Raw genomic sequence first — 21,513 nt, 5'->3', positions numbered from 1 at the left:
CACCCCTCTCGCCCTCCCAGGGGCATCTCGGGGGTCCCTGCCAGGGCTGGGGGCAGCGGGGCTGCCTCGGCGCTGCTCTGGTCCCGCACAATCTCAGAGGGCCCCTCAGCTACTAATCAGCTCTTAATTAGCTCGGGGAGTGACGCAGGGACCACCGCCCACGAGCCCAAGGGATGGATAAACAGCGCTGGGCTTTTCCCAGCCCGTTCCCTGCCGGCCTAACCGGGATATCCCGGGACCGGCCGTGCCCGGGGGATGGATAAACACCGCGCTGCCTTTCCCAGCCCGTTCCCTGCCGGCCTAACCGGGATATCCCGGGACCGGCCGTGCCCAGGGGATGGATAAACACCGCGCTGCCTTTCCCAGCCCGTTCCCTGCCGGCCCAGCTGGGCTATCCCGGGATTGGCGTGCCCGGGGGATGGATAAACACCGCGCTGCCTTTCCCAGCCCCGTTCCCCGGCAGCTCAGCCGGGATATCCCGGGACCGGCCGTGCCCAGGGGATGGATAAACAGCGCTCGGCTTTTCCCAGCCTGTTCCCTGCCGGTCTAACTGGGATATCCCGGGATTGGCCGTGCCCGGGGGATGGATAAACAGCGCTGGGCTTTTCCCAGCCCGTTCCCTGCCGGTCTAACCGGGATATCCCGGGATTGGCCGTGCCCAGGGGATGGATAAACAGTGCTCGGCTTTTCCCAGCCCGTTCCCTGCCGGCCCAGCCAGGCTATCCCGGGATATTCGGCTGCTCTGGGCACAGGCAGCAGCCGCGATCCCACCACGGGACCCCCGGGTGGGACAGGTCACCAGCACAGTGGCCAAGTGGCCACTGGAAACCTCCCAGCATTGCAGTGACTTTATTGACCATTGCAGTGACTTTATTGATCATTGCAGTGACTTTATTGATCATTGCAGTGACTTTATCACGTTCTCCAGGGCGTGAGGCACCCATGGGCGCCGTGTCCACGTCCCCGCTGTGGTGGCCACCCTCAGGGGACCCCGCTGGCCGGGACAGGCAGGAGGAGGCCGAGGAGGGTGTCGGACAGCCAGGCTGGGCAGTAGCTGAGGGGCAGGAAGAGCAGCCGGGCGTCCCAGCCGGCGGCGTAGCGGCTGCGGGGACAGCGGGACAGCAGCGCGTGCTCCATGGCACCGGTGACACGCGACAGGCGGGAGCTGCTCAGGCGCTGCAGCAGGGCCGTGGTGTCGGCATCTGGGTGGGCAGAAGGGGGTCAGCCCCAGGGAGGGAGGGTCACTGGGAGTGATGGTGTGGGGTGGGGATGGACTCACAGAACTCACAGAACTCACAGAACTCACAGAAATCACAGAAATCGCAGAACTCACAGAACTCACAGAACTCACAGAAATCACAGAAATCACAGAACTCACAGAAATCACAGAAATCACAGAAATCACAGAACTCACAGAACTCACAGAACTCACAGAACTCACATAACTCCCTGAACTCACAGAAATCACAGAACTCACAGAATGAATACGCTGGAAGAGACCTTCAAGATCATCGAGTCCAACCCATGCCCCAACACCTCAACTAAACCCAGTGCCACATCCAGTCTTTCTTAAATACATCCAGGCATGGTGACTGCACCACCTCCCTGGGCAGGCCATTCCAGTATTTCATCACTCTTTCCGTGAAAAACATTTTCCTGATACACAACCTGTATTTCCCTTGGCACAGCTTAAGTTTGTGTCCTCTCATCCTGTCAGTGCTGCCTGGAGAAAGAGACTGACCCAAACCTGAGCACATCCACCTTTTAGAAAGTTGTAGAGAGTGATAAGGACACTCCTGAGTCTCCTTTTCTCCAGGTTAAACAGCTCAGCTCCCTCCCAGGACTCACATTTGTGCAGGTAGTGGTGGCCGTAGGCTGCCTGGGTTTCTGCCGGGAGCCGCTCCCAGAGGCGAGCGAATTCCTCCACCAGAGGTGTGGGGTTGATCATTCCCGTCCGGAATCCTCCGGGTTCGATGATGGAGACCTGAACCCCGAAGGGACGCAGCTCCCGCCTGCCCCAGGTTTGGGGTGTCAGCGGGAGCTGCTGCCCCGAGGAGGGCAGAGATTGGGGGTGGAGGAGTGAGGGAGAGGCTGTTCCCCCTCCAGGAATCCCATTATGGGCACAGGGGAGCCCTGTCCTTGCTCCAGGGACCCTCTTGGATCCTGACACATCCCTGGACCTCTGTGGATCCTCGAATCCCCCTCAGTGCCTCGGGACCACCCCAGAACATTCCTGGATCCTGGGACTTCCCTGAATCTCAGCACCCCAGGACTCCCCAGGACTCCAGAACCCCAGGCCCTAGGACACCCCAGGACCACCCAGACCCGTCCATCACCCCCACCCCAAGATCCCTCTAACGTTCCAGAGCTCCTTGAAACCCTTCCCCTGGTTGCACACCCACAGCCCCAGCCCTGCCCACGCTCCCGGCCCGCTCGCGGTCAGCGTTTCTCAAACTCTCTGGGGAACAGGGCAACGCCAGAACTGCTGGACGAGCTCAGGGGCTGCCCCAGCCCTACCTGAGGCTGTCAGAGAAGGCCTCCACGCCGTATTTAGAGATGCAGTAGCCGCCACCAAAACAGGACACGCGGCCCATCACGCTGGCCACGTTGACCACGCGGCCCCGCGCGCGCCGCACCAGCGGCAGCAGGCTCAGCGTCACCTCCACCAGCCCCACCAGGTTGACATCCAGCACCTTGACAAAGTCCTCCTTGCTCAGCCACTCGTTGGGGGCGGTGGGGATGGCGATGCCCGCGTTGTTCACCAGCCCCCAGAGCCCTGAGGAGAGGGGATGGCATCAGCTGGGGCTGCTCCAAAGGGCTGTGCCAGCCTCGCCCGTGCTGGCACAAGCGGGCGGGGTGGAAGAAAGGCTGTTGGGGTGACAACGAGGTGACAACACAGGGGCCGCCCCAACCTACCTTGATCACCCACACGCTGCCGGACCCAGGCGGTGACATCGGCGATGCTCTTGCTGGAGGTGACATCCAGCAGGACGGTCTGCAGCCGCTCGGAGGTGGCCGCCCGCAGCTGCGCGGCCCCGGCCTCGCTCAGGCAGGCGGCCAGCACCCGCAGCCCCCGCGCGTCCAGCTGCCGCGCCAGCAGGTTCCCGAAGCCGCTGTCACATCCTGTGATCAACACGTGCCTCTCCGACAGCCCCGGCACCGTCTGGCGCTCCCGGTGCCAGCGGCGGAGCAGGAGCAGCGCCAGCAGCGCCAGCAGCGCGTACAGCCACATCCTGGGCAGAGGTGGTGACAGCCGCGCTCCGGCCGCGCTCATTTATAGAGCCGGGATTGCGGCAGCGCCCCCGGGGGAGTTTTGTCCTCCTGATTTGTAGTTTTGGTAATTCCTGGATTTGTCTTGCCCCACTCCCCGTGCCCGCGGCTCTGCTGTGCCCTCGGCCGGTGGGTCCCGGTGCCCCACGGAGCTGGATTTGGTGGAACCCTCCAGACACCGACAGCAGCACCAGGCCTGGAGCTTTCCCTCTCCATGTCCCCAAATGTGGTGATGGAGCAGGAGAGCTCCCCACAGCCAGCTCTGCAGGACGAGGAGGAGGAGGAAGCAGACGAGGAGGATTCTATAAGAGGCTGCTGGGTCCTTTGCCTAGAGGGAAATCTGCTCAGGCTGGAACATGTCTGAGTTTTACTTTCGTGTGTCAATACCCGGGGTGCCAGTCTGGGCAAGGCCCCTGGCAGCTTGTCAGGGGCTGGATCCTGAGCCCAGCAGGTGCTCAGGGGAGCAGCCAGAGCCTCCAGGCACAGCCTCAATGCCACAGCCTGAGAGTAACACCACGCTCTGCCAGGAGGGGACAGGGGGCCTTTATTCAGGACAAACCCAGGCCACAGAGGGTCACATAAAAATGCAGTTACAAATTCAGAGCCCGCAGCGTGGTCCTGGCAGCAGCTGATTCTGGATCCCACCGTGCATCATCGGACCCCGCTCTGCTCCTGGCTGCATCCCCACCTGAGGCTCTCCCAACTTATTTGGGGTAGAACAAGGCGAACAGGGCGTCGCTGAGGGCTGAGGGCAGGTAGCTCACGGGCAGGTAGAGCAGCTTGGCGTCCCAGCCGGCCGAGTAGCGGCTGCGGGGGTGGACGCTGGTCAGAGCGTGCTCCATGCAGTTGGTGACCAGCGACAGGTCGGAGTTGTAGGTCTTCTGCAGCAGCTTGAGCATCACCACAACTGCAGAGGCAGGAAAAAGCACTGAGATCCTGGAGCTGAGCAGAGCCAGTGGCTCCATGGGGTGTTGGGGCAGTGGGACACCCATGGGACCCTCGTGATGTCCCTTGTGTCAGGAGAATCACTCATCCTTTGGGGGAGGTACTTACACTGCTTCAAGTAACTCTCCCCATAGCTCGTTTTGATTTCCTCTGGAAGCTTCTCCCAGCAGGAATAAAAGTTCTTCTCCAGGCTCTCAACGTTGGTGATCATTGTTTTGAAGTAGCCCGGCTCGATCACACAGACCTTCACCCCAAACCTGCGCATCTCCAGCCTGGAAGGGAGGGAGTCCCGTGGGACACGGGAGCAGCACCGGGGCGTGTCCATGCCCACGTCTCTCGTGGGATGCAGCTGGTGCCAGAGGCACGGAGCAGAGCCAGACCCTGTGCCAGCCTGGCACATGGCTGAGACAGCGTGACATTTGCCACATCTGGATGGGTTTGGAACAAAGCAAAGCTCGGGACAGCAGGGCCACATCCTGCAGGATTTTGGACAGGGGCAACGTCCACAGGGGAGGCTCCATGCCAGCTCCGTGCCAGGAGCTGTTCACACCTCAGCACCAGATACGGGTTCGACCTGTGCTCAGCCACGCTTGCACGCGGATAGGAGCTGACAACCGTGCCAGCTAAAGTCCAGAAAAACAAATTGGGAAATCAGGAATGGAACCAGTCGGGTCAGACTCACCTGAGGCTGTCAGAGAAGGCCTCCACGCCGTATTTAGAGATGCAGTAGCCGCCGCCGAAGAAGGACACACGGCCCATCACGCTGGCCACGTTGACCACGCGGCCCCGCGCGCGCCGCACCAGCGGCAGCAGGCTCAGCGTCACCTCCACCAGCCCCACCAGGTTGACATCCAGCACCTTGACAAAGTCCTCCTTGCTCAGCCACTCGTTGGGGGCGGTGGGGATGGCGATGCCCGCGTTGTTCACCAGCCCCCAGAGCCCTGCCGAGAGGGGATGGCATCAGCTGGGGCTGCTCCAAAGGGCTGTGCCAGCCTCGCCCGTGCTGGCACAAGCGGGCGGGGTGGAAGAAAGGCTGTTGGGGTGACAACGAGGTGACAACACGGGGGCCGCCCCAACCTACCTTGATCACCCACACGCTGCCGGACCCAGGCGGTGACATCGGCGATGCTCTTGCTGGAGGTGACATCCAGCAGGACGGTCTGCAGCCGCTCGGAGGTGGCCGCCCGCAGCTGCGCGGCCCCGGCCTCGCTCAGGCAGGCGGCCAGCACCCGCAGCCCCCGCGCGTCCAGCTGCCGCGCCAGCAGGTTCCCGAAGCCGCTGTCGCATCCTGTGATCAACACGTGCCTCTCCGACAGCCCCGGCACCGTCTGGCGCTCCCGGTGCCAGCGGCGGAGCAGGAGCAGCGCCAGCAGCGCCAGCAGCACGTACAGCCACATCCTGGGCAGCGGGATGGGGACTGCGAAGCGAGCAGGAGCGGTTTGTCCCGACCTTGGCGTTGCGCTGTTAATAATTAATTAGCGGAGTCCGGGATAATGATCGCGGAGATGCCGCTGGGCCTCCCGGTACTACCGGATTGAGGGAGCGGCTCCGCCCCGTTCTCCTTCGGGGCTCGTCCGTCCCGCTGCTGCCGCCTGGAGCCAGCCGGGCTGCGGGCGCTGCCCCGGGATGTGCCCGGAGCTTCGCTCCCGCCGCTATTGCCGGGAATGGTTAACGGGAGCCGGGCAGCGCCCGGGGGTCCCCGCACCGCTGCGCTGCCCTCCCGGGAAGCCCCCGAACTCCGGGACCACCCCGGAACATCCCCGCGTCCCTCCTCCCCCGGGAGCCCTCCGGGTCACGGGGCTAACCCGGGACACTCCCTGATCCTGGGACCACCCCGAAACCCGAGACACCCCCGGCCCTGAGCACCTCAGGGTCCATCGGACCCCGGGACAACCCAGGACGGACCCCCCCGGACCCCGGGACAATCCCGGACAGCCCCTCCTGAGACCCCCTTGGATCCCGGGGCACCCCCTGGACCCCCACGCCCCCGGAATTCTCCGGATCCGGGGACACCCCCGGCCACCGGGACATCCCGGGACCTCAGCGCTCCCGGACCCACCCGCCCCGGGACATTGCAGGACCCCGAAATCCCCCCAACCTCAGCGCCCGCCTCGGGACCCCCTCGGATCCCGCAACCTCCCCGGACCTCAGCACCCCGCGACCCTCCCCGATCCGGTGACCTCCCCGGATCCCGGGACCCCTCAGCGCGCCAGGACCACCCCCGTACCCCACGACCCCAGACCCCCGCGGGCACCGGGGCATCCCCCCCCCTCCATCCCGGTACCGGTGCTTTGAGCTTCTCCCACCCCCCCCGAGCACCGCACCCCTGGTGCCCCCCGGTGCCCCCCGGTGCCCCCGTCCGCGCTGCCCGGGGCTGGACTACAGCTCCCGGCGGCCCCCGGGCCCGGCCCCGCCGCTTCCCGCCGCTCCCGCCGCTGCCGCCGCTCCGCTCCCGCCATGGCGCGGTTCGAGCCGGCGGCGCTGCCCGAGCTGCTCCCGGTGTTCTACCGCCGCCTCTTCCCGCACGGCCCCTACGGCCGCTGGCTCAGCTACGGCGGCGGTGAGCGGCGGGGGGAACCGGTACCGGGCGGGGGGGAACCGGTACCGGGCGGGGGGCACCACCGGGGATGCGGCGGTACCGGGCGGGAGCAGCGATACCGGGCGGGGGGTTCTGCCGGGGACCGTGATACCGGGCGGGGGGCACCGATACCGGGCGGGGGGCACCGATACCGGGCGGGGGGAATCGGTACCGGGCGGGGGGCGCCGTTGGGGATTCGGTACCGGGGGGGGAGGCACCGATACCGGGCGGGGAGCTCTGCCGGAGACCGTGATACCGGGCGGGGAGGCACCGATACCGGGCGGGGTCACCCATACGGGGCGGGGGGCGCCGTCGGGGATTCGGTACCGGGCGGGGGCATCGATACCGGGCCGGGGGTATCGCCGGGACACCATGGGGGGCAGCGATACCGGGCCGGGAGCACCGATACCGGAGGAGAGGGACCGATACCGGCTCGGTGAGCTGTCGCGGGTGGCGGTACCGGGCGAGGGGCATCGATACCGGGCGAGGGGCACCGATACCGGACGAGAACACGGCGGTTCCGAATCCCGGAGCACGCTGTGGTGCCGGGGCAGGCGGCGGGAGGATGCAGTGACCGGGACACCGGGAGGAGCGGGACCGGGGGGCTGTAATGGGGGGGTTCAGGTGGGCATTGACGCCCCCCGCCCCTCCCGCAGTGGAGAAGAATTACTTCCAGCGGCGAGAATTCTCCTTCACCCTGCGGGACGATGTCTACCTGCGCTTCCAATCCTTCGGCAGCCCGCAGGAGCTGGAGCGGGAGCTGCAGAAAATCAACCCCTACAAAATCGACATCGGCGCCGTCTATTCCCACCGGGTGAGTCCCGGTGGCACCGGGGGGGGCCGCGGGGGTCCCCGGTCACGCTGAGCCCACCCCGCCCCTCCTGCAGCCCAACCAGCACAACACGGTGCACCTGGGAGCGTTCCAGCCGCAGGAGAAGGAGCTGGTGTTCGACATCGACATGACGGATTACGATGATGTCCGGACGTGCTGCAGGTTCCTGGGGGGGTCTCTGGGCTGGGCTGGGGGTTCAGGGGGTCCGCAGGTTCCTGGGGGGGTCCGCAGGTTCCTGGGGGGGTCTCGGGGGTCTCTGGGCTGGGCTGGGGGTTCAGGGGTATGGGGGGTCCGCAGGTTCCTGGGGGGGTTCTGGGCTGGGGTGGGGGTTCAGGGGTGTGGGGGGTCTGCAGGTTCCTGGGGGGGTCTCTGGGCTGGGGTGGGGGTTCAGGGGTGTGGGGGGTCCACAGGTTCCTGGGGGGGTCTCTGGGCTGGGGTGGGGGTTCAGGGGTGTGGGGGGTCCGCAGGTTCCTGGGGGGGTTCTGGGCTGGGCTGGGGGTTCAGGGGTGTGGGGGGTCCGCAGGTTCCTGGGGGGGTCTCTGGGCTGGGGGTTCAGGGGTGTGGGGGGTCCGCAGGTTCCTGGGGGTGTTCAGGGCTGGGGGTGGGGGTTCAGGGGATGTGGGGGGTCCGCAGGTTCCTGGGGGGGTTCTGGGGTGGGGGTGGGGGTTCAGGGGATGTGGGGGGTCTGCAGGTTCCTGGGGGGGTCTCTGGGCTGGGGGTTCAGGGGATGTGGGGGGTCCGCAGGTTCCTGGGGGGGTCTCTGGGCTGGGGGTTCAGGGGTGTGGGGGGTCCGCAGGTTCCTGGGGGGGGGCTCAGGGCTGGGCTGGGGGTTCAGGGGTGAGGGGGGTCCGCAGGTTCCTGGGGGGGTCTCTGGGCTGGGGTGGGGGTTCAGGGGTGTGGGGGGTCCTGCTGAGCCCCCTCGCTCTGCCCCCAGCTCGGCCGATATCTGCTCCAAGTGCTGGACGCTGATGACCATCGCCGTGCGCGTCATCGACCGCGCGCTCGTGGGTGAGGGGACACACGGGGGGTCCCCAAAAAGGGGGTGGGTCAATGCTGTCACTGAGCTGGGGGGACACGCTGGTGCCCAGCAGGTTTGTGGCAGCTTTGGGTGGTCGCCACAGCCGGTCCCGATGTGGCCCCTAAAGCCATCTGTGCCCCCCCTAAAACCCATCTGTGCCCCCATAAATCCATCTGTGCCCCCCCAAACCCATCTGTGCCCCCAAAACACACCTGTACCCCCTAAAACCCATCTGTGCCCCCATAAATCCATCTGTGCCCCCCCTAAAACCCATCTGTGCCCCCATAAATCCATCTGTGCCCCCCAAAACCCATCTGTGCCTTCCTAAAACCCCTCTGTGCCCCCCCTAAAACTCATCTGTGCCACCCTAACACCCATCTGTGCCCCCCTAAAACTCATCTGTGCCCCTCTAAACTCATCTGTACCCCCTAAAACCCATCTGTGCCACCCTAAAATCCATCTGTGCCACCCTAAAACCCATCTGTGCCCCCCAAACCCATCTGTGCCTTCCTAAAATCCATCTGTGCCCCCCCCAAAATTCACCTGTACCCCTAAAACCCATCTGTGCCCTCCTAAAACTCATCTGTGCCCCCCCAAAATTCACCTGTACCCCCTAAAACCCACCTGTGCCCTCCTAAATCCATCTGTGGCCCCCTACAACCCACCTGTACCCCTAAACCCATCTGTGCCCCCTCAAACCCATCTGTGCCACCCCAAAATTCACTTGTACCCCCTAAAACCCTTCTGTGCCACCCTAAAACTCATCTGTACCCCCTAAAACCCATCTGTGCCCCCCTCAAACCCATCTGTGCCCCCCAAACCCATCTGTGCCTTCCTAAAATCCATCTGTGCCCCCCCAAAATTCACTTGTACCCCCTAAAACCCATCTGTGCCCTCCTAAAACTCATCTGTGCCCTCCTAAATCCATCTGTGCCCCCCTAAACCCATCTGTGCCCCCCCAAAATTCACCTGTACCCCCTAGAACCCATCTCTGCCCCCTAGAACCCATCTGTGCCCCCCAAACCCACCTGTGCCCTCCTAAATCCATCTGTGCCCCCCTAAAACCCACCTGTACCCCTAAAACCCACCTGTACGCCCTAAAACCCACCTGTGCCACCCTAAACCCCTCTGTGCCCCCCAAACCCATCTGTGCCCTCCTAAATCCATCTGTGTCCCCCTAAACCCATCTGTGCCCCCCCAAAATTCACCTGTACCCCCTAGAACCCATCTGTGCCACCCTAAACTCATCTGTGCCACCCCAAAATTCACTTGTACCCCCTAAAACCCTTCTGTGCCACCCTAAAACTCATCTGTACCCCCTAAAACCCATCTGTGCCCCCTCAAACCCATCTGTGCCCCCCCAAAATTCACCTGTACCCCCTAGAACCCATCTCTGCCCCCTAAAACCCATCTGTGCCCTCCTAAATCCATCTGTGCCCCTCTAAACCCATCTGTGCCCCCCCAAAATTCACCTGTACCCCCTAAAACCCATCTGTGCCACCCTAAAACCCATCTGTGCCCCCCTCCAAAACCCATCTGTGCCCCCTAAAGCCCCCTCTAAACCCATTTGTGCCGCCCTAAAACCCACCTGTACCCCTCTGAAACCCACCTGTACCCCCCCTAAATCCACCTGTACCCCCCCCAAACCCACCTGTACCCCCCCTAAACCCACCTGTGCCCCCGCAGAGGACCTGGGCGTGCGGCACCGCCTGTGGGTGTACTCGGGCAGGAGGGGTGTGCACTGCTGGGTGTGCGACGACGCCGTGAGGAAATGGTCACCAGCACTGCGGGCAGCGGCCGTGGAGTACCTGAGCCTGGTCAAGGTGGGTGCAGAGGGGGACAGGAACCCCCTGAGCCTGGTCAAGGTGGGTGCAGAGGGGGCAGGAACCCCCTGAGCCTGGTCAAGGTGGGTGCAGAGGGGGGCAGGAACCCCCTGAGCCTGGTCAAGGTGGGTGCAGAGGGGGACAGGAACCCCCTGAGCAACCCCTGAATCTGGAGTAGTTGGCTTTAGGGGGGTCTGGGCACCCCCTCACCCTCCAGCAGGTTCCTTTAGATGCCCAAACACCCCCTGCCCACCCCTGGCACTGGGGGAGGTGGGTTTAGGGGGCTTTGGGCACCCTCTGAGCCTGGAAAATGTGGATTTATGGAGGTTTGGGCACCCCGTGACACTGGTGAAGGTGGCTTTAGGGGGCTTTGGGCACCCCCCAGCCCTTGAACAGGTTGTTTTAGGGGGCTCTGGGCACCCTGTGACCCTGGTAAAGGTCGGTTTATGTGGGTTTGGGCACCCCCTGAGCCTGGTCAAGGTGGGTGCAGAGGGGGCAGGAACCCCCTGCCCACCCCTGAGCCTGGGGTAGGTGGGTTTAGGGGGCTCTGGGCACCCCCTGAGCCTGGAAAATGTGGATTTATGGAAGTTTGGGCACCCCGTGACACTGGTGAGGGTGGGTTTATGGGGTCTGGGCACCCCTTGACCCTGGTTAAAGTTGGTTTAGGGGGGTTTGGGCACCCCCTGAGCCTGGTCAAGGTGGGTGCAGAGGGGGCAGGAACCCCCTGCCCACCCTGGCACTGGGGAAGGTGGGTGTATGTGGGTTTGGGTACCCCCTCACCCTGGAGTAGGTGGGTTTAGGGGGCTTTGGGCACCTCCTGAGCCTGGAAAATGTGGATTTATGGAGGTTTGGGCACCCTGTGACACTGGTGAAGGTGGCTTTAGTGGGGTCTGGGCACCCCCTGACCCTCCAGCAGGTTCCTTTAGATGCCCAAACACCCCCTGCCCACCCCTGGCACTGGTGAGGGCGGGTTTATGAGGCTTTGGGCACCCCATGACACTGGTGAGGGTGGGTTTAGGGGGCTTTGGGCACCCTCTGAGCCTGGAAAATGTGGATTTATGGAGGTTTGGGCACCCCGTGACACTGGTGAAGGTGGCTTTAGGGGGCTTTGGGCACCCCCCAGCCCTTGAACAGGTTGTTTTAGGGGGCTCTGGGCACCCTGTGACCCTGGTAAAGGTCGGTTTATGTGGGTTTGGGCACCCCCTGAGCCTGGTCAAGGTGGGTGCAGAGGGGGCAGGAACCCCCTGCCCACCCCTGGCACTGGGGGAGGTGGGTTTAGGGGGCTCTGGGCACCCCCTGAGCCTGGAAAATGTGGATTTATGGAAGTTTGGGCACCCCGTGACACTGGTGAGGGTGGGTTTATGGGGTCTGGGCACCCCTTGACCCTGGTTAAAGTTGGTTTAGGGGGGTTTGGGCACCCCCTGAGCCTGGTCAAGGTGGGTGCAGAGGGGGCAGGAACCCCCTGAGCCTGGTCAAGGTGGGTGCAGGGGGCTTTGGGCACCCCCTGACCCTGGAGTAGGTGGGTTTAGGGGGCTCTGGGCACCCTCTGAGCCTGGAAAATGTGGATTTATGGAGGTTTGGCCACCCCCTGAGCCTGGTCAAGGATGGGTGTAGAGGGGGGCAGGAACCCCCTGCCCACCCTGGCACTGGAGTAGGTGGCTTTAGGGGGGTCTGGGCACCCCCTAACCCTGGTTAAAGTTGATTTATGGGGCTCTGGGCACCCCCCAACCCTGGAGTAGGAGGATTTATGGGTCTTTGAGCACCCCCCAACCCTCCAGCAGGTTCCTTTAGGTGCCCAAACACCCCCTGCCCACCCCTGGCACTGGTGAGGGTGGGTTTATGGGGGTCTGGGCACCCCCTCAACCTGGTTAAAGTTGGTTTATGGGGTCTGAGCACCCCCTGACCCTGGTTAAATTTGATTTATGGGGGTCTGGGCACCCCTTCACCCTGGTTAAAGTTGATTTATGGGGTCTGGGCACCCCCTAACCCTGGTTAAATTTGATTTATGGGGGTCTGGGCACCCCCTAACCCTGGTTAAATTTGATTTATGGGGGTCTGGGCACCCCCTGACCCTGGTTAAATTTGATTTATGGGGGTCTGGGCACCCCCTCACCCTGGTGAAGGTGGGTTTGGATCCCCCCTCACCCTGGTGAAGGTGGGTTTGGATCCCCCCTCACCCTGGTTAAAGTTGGTTTATGGGGCTCTGGACACCCCCAGACTCTGGAGCAGGAGGATTTATGGGTCTTTGAGCACCCCCAGGTTCCTTTAGCTGCCCAACCCCCCCCTTGCCCACCCCCCTTACCCACCCCTGCCACCCCCAGGGCGGAGCGGACTCCCTGAAGAAGGTGACCCTCGCCCACCCCGTGCACCCCTTCATCAGGTGGGTGAGGACCCCCTTTCCGTGCCCCTCCCCGCGGGCACCGGCGGGCGCTGAGCCCCCCGTGCCCCCCGTGCCCCCCGCAGGCGCTCGGTGGAGCTGGTGCAGAAATATTTCGAGGATTACGCGGTGCAGGGCCAGGACATCCTGGGCAGCCCCCAGAGGTGGGACAAGGTGCTGGCGCTGCTCCCCGAGGATATCCTTGATGGAAGGAGGGAGGGGGAGGCGAGGAAAGGGTTAATGGGGGTTGGGATGTGGGGGGGGAAATGGAAATGTGGGGGGAAAATGGAAATGTGGGGGGAAAATTAAAAAATGGGGTTAAAATGTGGGGTTAAAATTAAAAAATGGGGTTAAAATGTGGGGTTAAAATGTGGGGTTAAAATGGGGTTAAAACACGGGGTTAAAATGGGGTTAAAACATGGGATCAAAATTAAAATATGGGGTTAAAATGTGGGGTTAAAATTAAAATGTGGGGTTAAAATTAAAATATGGGGTTAAAATTAAAATATGGGGTTAAAATGTGGGGATAAAATTAAAATGTGGGGTTAAAATGTGGGGGTGAAATTAAAAAATGGGGTTAAAATGTGGGGGTAAAAATTAAAACATGGAGTTAAAACATGGGGTTAAAATTAAAACGTGGGGTTAAAATTAAAACATGGGGTTAAAATGTGGGGTTAAAAATTAAAATGTGGGTTTAATATTATATTATAATAATATATAATATTATATTATAATATAATGTTAATATAACCCCAAGATATGGGGTTAAAATCTGGGGTTAAAAATTTAAATGTGGGGTTAAAATTAAAATATGGGGTTAAAATGTGGGGATAAAACTGAAATATGGGGTTAAAATGTGGGGTTAAAAATTAAAACAGGGAGTTAAAACATGGGGTTAAAATTAAAACGTGGGGTTAAAATATGGGGTTAAGATGGGATTAAACTGGGGTTAAAATGTGGGGTTAAAATGGGGTTAACACATGGGATTAAAAATTAAAATATGGGGTTAAAACGTGGGGTTAAAATTAAAACATTGGGTTAAAACATGGGGTTAAAAATTAAAACGTGGGTTTAAACATGGGGTCACTGGGGTCCTGGAAGGGTAAATGGGGGTCCTGCAAGGGTAAATGAGCTCCTGGAAGGGTAAATGGAGTTCTAGAAGGATAAGTGGGGTCCTGGAAAGAGTAAATGATCTCCTAGAGGGGTAAATGGGATCCTGGAAGGGTAAATGGAGTCCTAGAAGGATAAGTGGGGTCCTGGAAAGAGTAAATGATCTCCTAGAGGGGTAAATGGGGTCCTGGAAGAGGAAATGCGCTCCTAGAGGGGTAAATGCACTCCTAGAGGGGTAAATGGGGTCCTGGAAGGGTAAATGAGATCCTAGAAGGGTAAATGAACTCCTGGAAGGGTAAATAGGGTCCTGGAAGGGTAAATGCACTCCTGGAAAGAGTAAATGAGGTCCTGGAAGGATACATTAGGTCCTGAAAGGATAAATGAGGTCCTGAAAGGGTAAATGGGGTCCTGCAAGGGTAAATGAGCTCCTGGAAGGGTAAATGGGGTCCTGGAAGGGTAAATAGGGTCCTGGAAGGGTAACTGCACTCTTAGAAGGGTAAATGAACTCCTGGAAGGATAAATGAAGTCCTGCAAGGGTAAATGAGGTCCTAGAAGGATAAATGAGGTCCTGGAAGGGTAAATGAGCTCCTAGAAGGGTAAATGGGGTCCTGAAAGGGTAAATAGGGTCCTGGAAGGATAAATGAGGTCCTGCAAGGGTAAATGTCACCCCAGAAAGATCAACCACAGTCAGAAGTGCGTGCTGAGCCTTGACCCGGTGGCAGCACAGCAGCGGGAGGCGCTGCAGGCCGAGTTCCCCCGCAGGAAGGACTCGGGGCAGCGCTGGGAGCTGCTGCGGGCGCGGGCGGAGCGGGCGCGGGCGCGGGCACCCACGGGACCCTGCTACCCCGACTGGGAGGTGATGCTGCAGTTCTGCTTCCCTCGCCTCGACATCAACGTCAGCAAGGGCCTGGGCCACCTCCTCAAGAGCCCCTTCAGCGTCCACCCCAAAACAGGTGGGGGTTTGGGGGTGAAAAATGAGGTTTTTTTAGCGTGGTGAAGTTTAAAAGTTGGTTTTCGCTGAGGTTCTCCTTGGGGTTGGTGTTCCCCAAGGTAAAAAGGTTTTTCCCCCAGGGTTGCTGTTCCCTGGGAGTTTCCTCTGGGTTGCTGTTCCCAGAGGTAATAATAATAATAAATCAGATTTTCAGTCTTCTCTTTGCCCTGAGTGTTTCACACCAGAGGTAGAGACGACAAGCTGAGTCCCCAGTGCACATTTCCAAGGTTGTTTATTCTTAATTTTATCTTAATTCTTTCTCAGCTCTGCAGGGCGTCCCCAGCAGAGCAGGACTGGGTGGGTCAGAGAGCCCCACACCTTATGTACCCCTGACCCAACCACCATCCAAAATGAACTTTTTATTTACAAAATTGTACCAATACCTACTACCTATGCTAACATGTCATTTCTACTCTAAACCAATCTCTAAAACCCAACTCAGCAGAAAATGGGGGACGAGAGCAAGAACAAGGAGCACAGGGGCCACTCCCCAATTCCTCTGTCTTGTCTCTTCAGCCCCATCTACTAAAAATCCTAATTTCTACATTTATATTCTATAATAAACCGTCCACTACTTATTTTAAATTCTTAGGATTTGTGATTCTTCCTGCATGTGAGTGTTCACTGCCATGGCAGGGATCAGAGGCAGTGCCCTCCTGGGCTCTGTGTGAGGCTGCCTGAGCCCCCTGGACAGACCCCAGACCCCCCTGGACAGACCCCAGACCCCCCTGGACAGACCCCAGACCCCCTGTCCGGTCTCCAAACCCTCCAGGGTGGCCACAGGAATGTTCTAGACTCCAACAGGTGTGGGGGTGGTGTTTATGGGGGTGAAAAATGAGGTTTTTTTAGCGTGGTGAAGTTTAAAAGTTGGTTTTCTCGGAGGTTCTCCTTGGGGTTGGTGTTCACTGAGGTGTGTAGGGGTTTTTGAGCTTTTCTTGCCCGAAAGGTCGACTCCCAAAATCCCCATTATAACCCCCAGACCCCAATTCTAATGCCCCAAACCCCAATTCTAACCCTCAAAACCCCATCCTTGACCCCCAAAACTCCAATTCCACCCCCAAAACTCCAATTCCAACCCCCAAAATCCCAATTCCAACCCCCAAAATCCCAATTCCAACCCCTAAACCCCAATTCCAACCCTCAAAACCCCAGCCTTGACCCCCAAGCGCCAACCTTGACCCCCAAAACCTCAACCTTGACCCCCAAAACTCCAATCTAGACCCCCAAACCCCAACCTTGACCTCCAAAATCCCAACCTTGATCCCCAAACTCCCATCCTTGACCCCCAAAACTCCAACCTTGACCCCCAAAACCCCAATTATAACCCCCAAAACCCCGTTATAACCCCAAAACCCCAGCCTTGTGCCCCAAACCCCAACCGTGACCTCCAAACCCCAACCCTGACCCCCAAACTCCCATCCTTGACCCCCAAAAATCCCAATTCCAACCCCCAAAACCCCAATTCTAGTCTCCAAAACCCAACCTTGACCCCTAAACCCCCATCTTTGACCCCCTAAACCCAAATTATAACCCCCAAACTCCCATCCTTGACCCCCAAACCCCAAATCTTACCCCCAAACCCCAATTCCAACCCCTGAAACCCCAACCCTGACCCCCAAAACCCCAGCCTTGACCTCCAAAACCCCAACCTTGAACCCCAAAACCCCAATTCCAACCCCCAAAGCCCCAGCCTTGACACCCAAACCCCAAACCTGACCCTCAAAACCCCAACCTTGACCTCCAAACTCCCATCCTTGACCCCCAAACCCCAATTCTAATGCCCAAAACCCCAGCCTTGAGTCCCGAAACCCAACCCTAACTCCTAAAACCCCAATGCTGACCCCCAAACCTGCAATTATAATCCCCAAACTCCCATCCTTGACCCCCAAACCCCAATTCCAACCCCTGAAACCCCATCCCTGACCCCCAAACACCAAACCAAACCCCATCCCTGACCCAAAAAATCCCAATTCCAACCCCCTAAACTCCCATCCTTGACCCCCAAACCTTTCCCCCCATACCACACAAACTCCACGTGCACACTCCCAACACCATCCCTCATTTTTGGAAGCCCTCCCCACCCTCCTGAGGGTCCCCACCCTCCTGAGGGTCCCCATTCCCAGCACCCAGGGGTGCAGCAGGCGCGGGGGGTGGCCGTGGTGACCCCCGCTGTGTCCCCTCTGTGTCCCCCAGGCCGCGTCTCGGTGCCGCTGGACCTGCAGAACCTGGAGCAGTTTGACCCCTTCGCCGTCCCCACCATCACGTACGTGGGCTGGCAGGGTGGGCACGGGCACGGGGAGGGTCCTGGCAGTGCCCACCCTGCCCAGCAGGTCCTGTTTGTCCCCACAGGTCGCTGTGCCAGGAGCTGGACGCGGCTGGAAGTGACGGCGAGCAGGAGGAGGCCGGGGAGACGCAGCCGAAACGGCGCACGAGGGGTGAGGGGGGACGGGGTGTGGGGGGCAGGGAGGGGGTTTGGGGGTCAGGGTTGGAATTTTGGGGATCAGGGATGGAATTTTGGGGGGTCAGGGAGGGGGTTTGGTTTGGGGTTGGGGGTCAGGATTGGGGTTTGGGGGTCAGGGATGGGGTTTGGGGGTTCAAGGTTGGGGTTTGGGGGTCAGGGTTGGAATTTTGGGGGTCAGGGATGGAATTTTGGGGGGTCAGGGATGGAGTTTGGTTTGGAGTTTGGGGGGCAGGGAGGGGGTTTGGGGGTTTGGTTTGGAGTTTTGGGGGTTAGGGATGAGGTTTGGGGGTTAGAGATGGAGTTTGGGGGTCAGGGATGGGGTTTGGGGAACAGGGATGGGGTTTGGTTTGGGGTTTGGGGGTCAGGTTTGGGGTTTGGGGGTCAGGGATGGGGTTTTGAGGGGTCAGGGGTGGGGTTTGGGGGTTCAAGGTTGGGGTTTGGGGATCAGAGGTGGGGTTTTGGGGGGTCAGGGATGGGGTTTGGGGGTCAGGTTTGGGGTTTGGGGGTCAGGGATGGGGTTTGGGGGTCAGGTTTGGGGTTTGGGGGTCAAGGCTGCAGTTTTAGGGCTTAGGGTTGGGGTTGGAGGGTTAGGAATAGGGTTTGGGGGGTCAGGGGTAGGGTTTGGTTTGGGGTTGGGGGACAAGGATGGGGTTTGGGGGTTTGGTTTGGAGTTTTGGGGGTCAGGGATGGGGTTTGGGGGTCAGGGTTGGAATTTTGGGGGTCAGGGGTGGGGTTTTGGGGGTCAGGTTTGGGGGTTTGGGTGTCAAGGCTGTGATTTTAGGGGTTGGGATCAGGGTTTGAGGGTTAGGAATAGGGTTTGGGGGATAGGGATGAGGTTTGGGGGTCATGGGTGGGAGTGTGGGGGTCAGGGGTGGGGTTTGGGGGTCAGGGATGAGGTTTGTGGGTCAGGTTTGGGGTTTGGGGATCAGGGTTGGAGTTTGGGGGTTAGAGATGGGGTTTGGGGGTCAGGGATGAGGTTTGGGGGTTAGAGATGGGGTTTGGGGGTTAGGGTTGGGGGTTAGGGTTGGGGTTTTAGGGGTCAGGGTTGGGGTTTTAGGTGTCAAGGCTGCGGTTTTGGGGGTCAAGGCTGCAGTTTTAGGGGCTAGGGTCAGGGTTTGGAGGTCAGGGTTGGGGTTTGGGGGTCAAGGCTGCGGTTTTGGGGCTCAGGATTGGGGTTTTGGGGGTCAAAGCTGGGGTTTTGGGCGTCAGGCTCAGGGTTTGGAGCACAGGGCTGGATTTTGGGCGTCAGGCTCAGGGTTTGGAGCTCAGGGTTGGGGTTTTGGGGTCAAGGCTGCGGTTTTGGGGGTCAAGGCTGAGGTTTTAGGTGTCAAGGTTGCAGTTTTAGGAGTTAAGGCTGGGGTGTGGGGGTCAGGCTCAGGGTTTGGAGCTCAGGGCTGGATTTTGGGGGTGCCCAGTGCCCACTCCTGCCCTCTCCCCAACCCCTGCAGACTACAAGAAGACGAGCCTGGCCCCGTACGTGCGGCTCTTCGAGCAGTTCGTGGAGGGGCTGGAGAGCGCCCGGAGGGGAGAGCGAATCCTCCGGAGCGGTCAGTGCCCCCCGAGGGACCCCAGGAGGGGCCCTGGGGCTGGGAACGGGATCAGGGCTCTCCTGATGGATTTGGGGTCTTTCCTGTGGGATTTGGGGTGGGTCCTGTTTGATTTGGGGTTTGCCCTGTTGGATTTGGGTCCGTCCTGTTGGATTTGGGGTCTTTCCTGTGGGATTTGGGGTCTGTCCTGATGGATTTGGGGTCTTTCCTGTAGGATTTGGGGTCTGTCCCCTTGGATTTGGGGTCTGCCCAGTTAGATTTGGGGTCTGTCCTGTTGGATTTGGGGTCTTTCCTGTAGGATTTGGGGTCTGTCCCATTGGATTTGGGGTGGGTCCTGTTGGATTTGGGGTCTGCCCAGTTGGATTTGGGGTCTTTCCTGTTGGATTTGGGGTTTTCCATGTTGGATTTAGGGTCTGCTCTGCTGGAATTGGGGTCTTTCCCATTGGATTTGGGGTCTGCCCTGTTGGATTTGGGGTCTGTCCCGTTGGATTTGGGGTCTGTCCCTTTGGATTTGGGGTCTGTCCTGTTGGATTTGGGTCTGTCCTGTTGGATTTGGGGTTTTCCCTGTTGGATTTGGGGTCTGTCCTGTTGGATTTGGGGTCTGTCCCGTTGGATTTGGGGTCTGCCCTGTTGGATTTGGGTCTGCCCTGTTGGATTTGGGGTCTGCCCTGTTGGATTTGGGTCTGCCCTGTTGGATTTGGGGTCTGCCCAGTTGGATTTGGGGTCTGTCCTGTTGGATTTGGGGTTTTCCATGTTGGATTTGGGGTCTGTCCCATTGGATTTGGGGTCTGCCCTGTTGGATTTGGGGTTTTCCATGTTAGATTTGGGGTCTGTCCCATTGGATTTGGGGTTTTCCCTTTTGGATTTGGGGTCTGCCCAGTTGGATTTGGGGCTCTCCTGTTGGATTTGGGGTCTGCCCAGATGGATTTGGGGTCTCTCCTGTTGGATTTGGGGTCTGTCCCGTTGGATTTGGGGTCTGCCCTGTTGGATTTGGGGCTCTCCTGATGGATTTGGGGTCTGTCCCGTTGGATTTGGGGTCTGCCCTGTTGGATTTGGGGTCTGTCCCGTTGGATTTGGGGTCTGTCCTGTTGGATTTGGGGTCTGTCCCTTTGGATTTGGGGTCTGTCCCGTTGGATTTGGGGTCTGTCCCGTTGGATTTGGGGTCTGCCCTGTTGGATTTGGGTCTGTCCTGTTGGATTTGGGGTCTGTCCCATTGGATTTGGGGTCTGTCCCGTTGGATTTGGGGTCTGTCCCGTTGGATTTGGGGTCTCTCCTGTTGGATTTGGGGTTTTCCCTGTTGGATTTGGGGTCTGTCCCTTTGGATTTGGGGTCTGCCCTGTTGGATTTGGGGTCTGTCCTGTTGGATTTGGGGTCTGTCCTGTTGGATTTGGGGTCTGTCCTGTTGGATTTGGGGTCTGTCCTGTGGGATTTGGGGTCTGTCCCATTGGATTTGGGGTCTGTCCTGTTGGATTTGAGGTTTTCCCTGTTGGATTTGGGGTCTGTCCTGTTGGATTTGGGGTCTGTCCCGTTGGATTTGGGGTCTGTCCTGTGGGATTTGGGGTCTGTCCCATTGGATTTGGGGTCTGTCCCTTTGGATTTGGGGTCTTTCCTGTGGGATTTGGGGTCTGTCCCCTTGGATTTGGGGTCTGCCCAGTTGGATTTGGGGTCTGTCCCGTTGGATTTGGGGTTTTCCCTGTTGGATTTGGGGTCTGTCACTTTGGATTTGGGGTTGGTCCTGTTGGATTTGGGGTCTGTCCTGTTGGATTTGGGGTCTGTCTCATTGGATTTGGGGTCTGTCCCATTGGATTTGGGGTCTGTCCCATTGGATTTGGGATCTGTCCCGTTGGATTTGGGACCACCAGGGTTGGGGACAGAGAGGGACAGGAGGAGGGAGCTGAGTGATGTTGCTTTGACAACTTTTCTCATTTTGGAAAAACCTTCTCATTTCTCCTCTTTGCAGATCTGCAAGGAGATTTCTGAGGCCTGGACGCTGCAGGACCCACTGCCAGCGTCACATCTTGTCATTGTCACCTCCCCTGGCCATGGGGGAGCCTTGGAGGAGCCAAACCACACGGGCTTGTTGCCCGTTCCCCAGTTTTTGTACCTTTTGTACTGTTTTCTACTCAAAGACCATTAAATGTTTCAGGTCACCCTCGTGCTGTGACAGGGAGGTGCAGAGGGGGGTGGGGGAGAGCTGGGGGAGGGGTCCCTGCTCTGCTGTGGGGGGGTCGCTGCCCCAAATCCCCTGCCTGGACCCTCTGTCCTCACCCCCTAACCCTGCCTGGACCCCCTGCCCTGACCCCTTAACCCTGCCTGGACCCCCTGCCCTGACCCCTTAACCCTGCCTGGACCCCCTGCCCTGACCCCTTAACCCTGCCCTGACCATGTCCTGACCCCCTGATCCTCCCTGGACCCTACCCTGACCCCTTAACCCTGCCTGGCCCCCCTGCCCTGACCCCCTGCCCTGCCTGGACCCCCTGCCCTGACCATGTCCTGACCTCCTAATCCTGCCCTGGACCTTACCCTGACCTTCTAACCCTGCCTGGACCCTGTCCTGACCC

At 59.6% G+C, this 21,513-nt stretch overlaps 3 protein-coding genes across 3 annotated transcripts; 1 reads left to right on the top strand and 2 right to left on the bottom strand.

The window, feature by feature from the left end:
- Positions 1–869: 869 nt before the first annotated feature.
- LOC134565527 (retinol dehydrogenase 16-like) lies at positions 870–3,639 on the bottom strand. Its single transcript, XM_063425137.1, has 4 exons — positions 2,917–3,639; positions 2,518–2,776; positions 1,849–2,012; positions 870–1,202 (listed from the first exon to the last, which is right to left on the bottom strand). The coding sequence occupies exons 1-4, from the start codon at positions 3,272–3,274 to the stop codon at positions 982–984; spliced, it is 1,002 nt and encodes a 333-aa protein (XP_063281207.1). The 5' UTR covers positions 3,275–3,639; the 3' UTR covers positions 870–981.
- Positions 3,640–3,794: 155 nt separating this feature from the next.
- Positions 3,795–6,208, bottom strand: LOC134565529 (retinol dehydrogenase 7-like). The gene is made up of 4 exons (XM_063425140.1): positions 5,297–6,208; positions 4,898–5,156; positions 4,324–4,487; positions 3,795–4,177 (listed from the first exon to the last, which is right to left on the bottom strand). The coding sequence occupies exons 1-4, from the start codon at positions 5,610–5,612 to the stop codon at positions 3,975–3,977; spliced, it is 942 nt and encodes a 313-aa protein (XP_063281210.1). The 5' UTR covers positions 5,613–6,208; the 3' UTR covers positions 3,795–3,974.
- A 409-nt stretch (positions 6,209–6,617) lies between these two features.
- On the top strand, positions 6,618–21,102 carry PRIM1 (DNA primase subunit 1). Its single transcript, XM_063425131.1, has 12 exons — positions 6,618–6,775; positions 7,450–7,607; positions 7,681–7,787; positions 8,560–8,633; positions 10,330–10,466; positions 12,788–12,846; positions 12,930–13,040; positions 14,680–14,906; positions 17,138–17,207; positions 17,294–17,379; positions 18,854–18,952; positions 20,913–21,102. The coding sequence occupies exons 1-12, from the start codon at positions 6,673–6,675 to the stop codon at positions 20,930–20,932; spliced, it is 1,251 nt and encodes a 416-aa protein (XP_063281201.1). The 5' UTR covers positions 6,618–6,672; the 3' UTR covers positions 20,933–21,102.
- The last annotated feature ends 411 nt before the right edge of the window (positions 21,103–21,513 follow it).

The sequence above is a fragment of the Prinia subflava genome, unplaced genomic scaffold, assembly GCF_021018805.1.
Source record: "Prinia subflava isolate CZ2003 ecotype Zambia unplaced genomic scaffold, Cam_Psub_1.2 scaffold_53_NEW, whole genome shotgun sequence".
Classification (NCBI taxonomy): Eukaryota; Metazoa; Chordata; class Aves; order Passeriformes; family Cisticolidae; genus Prinia; species Prinia subflava.
Note: the sequence above shows the minus strand (reverse complement) of the source record. Positions and strands in the feature narration are given on the sequence as shown.

What these genes read in the sequence shown, in the direction of transcription:
- LOC134565527 (XM_063425137.1), bottom strand. Translation starts at nt 3,274, where the DNA reads ATGAGCGCGGCCGGAGCGCGGCTGTCACCACCTCTGCCCAGGATGTGG. An exon ending in GCAGCGTGTGGGTGATCAAG is followed by an intron (nt 2,777 to 2,916) that starts GTAGGTTGGGGC and finishes CCCTCTCCTCAG; the next exon opens with GGCTCTGGGGGCTGGTGAAC. An exon ending in CCACCACTACCTGCACAAAT is followed by an intron (nt 1,203 to 1,848) that starts GTGAGTCCTGGG and finishes CTGCCCACCCAG; the next exon opens with ATGCCGACACCACGGCCCTG.
- LOC134565529 (XM_063425140.1), bottom strand. Translation starts at nt 5,612, where the DNA reads ATGTGGCTGTACGTGCTGCTGGCGCTGCTGGCGCTGCTCCTGCTCCGC. An exon ending in GCCTTCTCTGACAGCCTCAG is followed by an intron (nt 4,488 to 4,897) that starts GTGAGTCTGACC and finishes CCTCCCTTCCAG; the next exon opens with GCTGGAGATGCGCAGGTTTG. An exon ending in GGAGAGTTACTTGAAGCAGT is followed by an intron (nt 4,178 to 4,323) that starts GTAAGTACCTCC and finishes CTGCCTCTGCAG; the next exon opens with TTGTGGTGATGCTCAAGCTG.
- PRIM1 (XM_063425131.1), top strand. Translation starts at nt 6,673, where the DNA reads ATGGCGCGGTTCGAGCCGGCGGCGCTGCCCGAGCTGCTCCCGGTGTTC. An exon ending in CATCGACCGCGCGCTCGTGG is followed by an intron (nt 8,634 to 10,329) that starts GTGAGGGGACAC and finishes GTGCCCCCGCAG; the next exon opens with AGGACCTGGGCGTGCGGCAC. An exon ending in CAGCGTCCACCCCAAAACAG is followed by an intron (nt 14,907 to 17,137) that starts GTGGGGGTTTGG and finishes TGTGTCCCCCAG; the next exon opens with GCCGCGTCTCGGTGCCGCTG.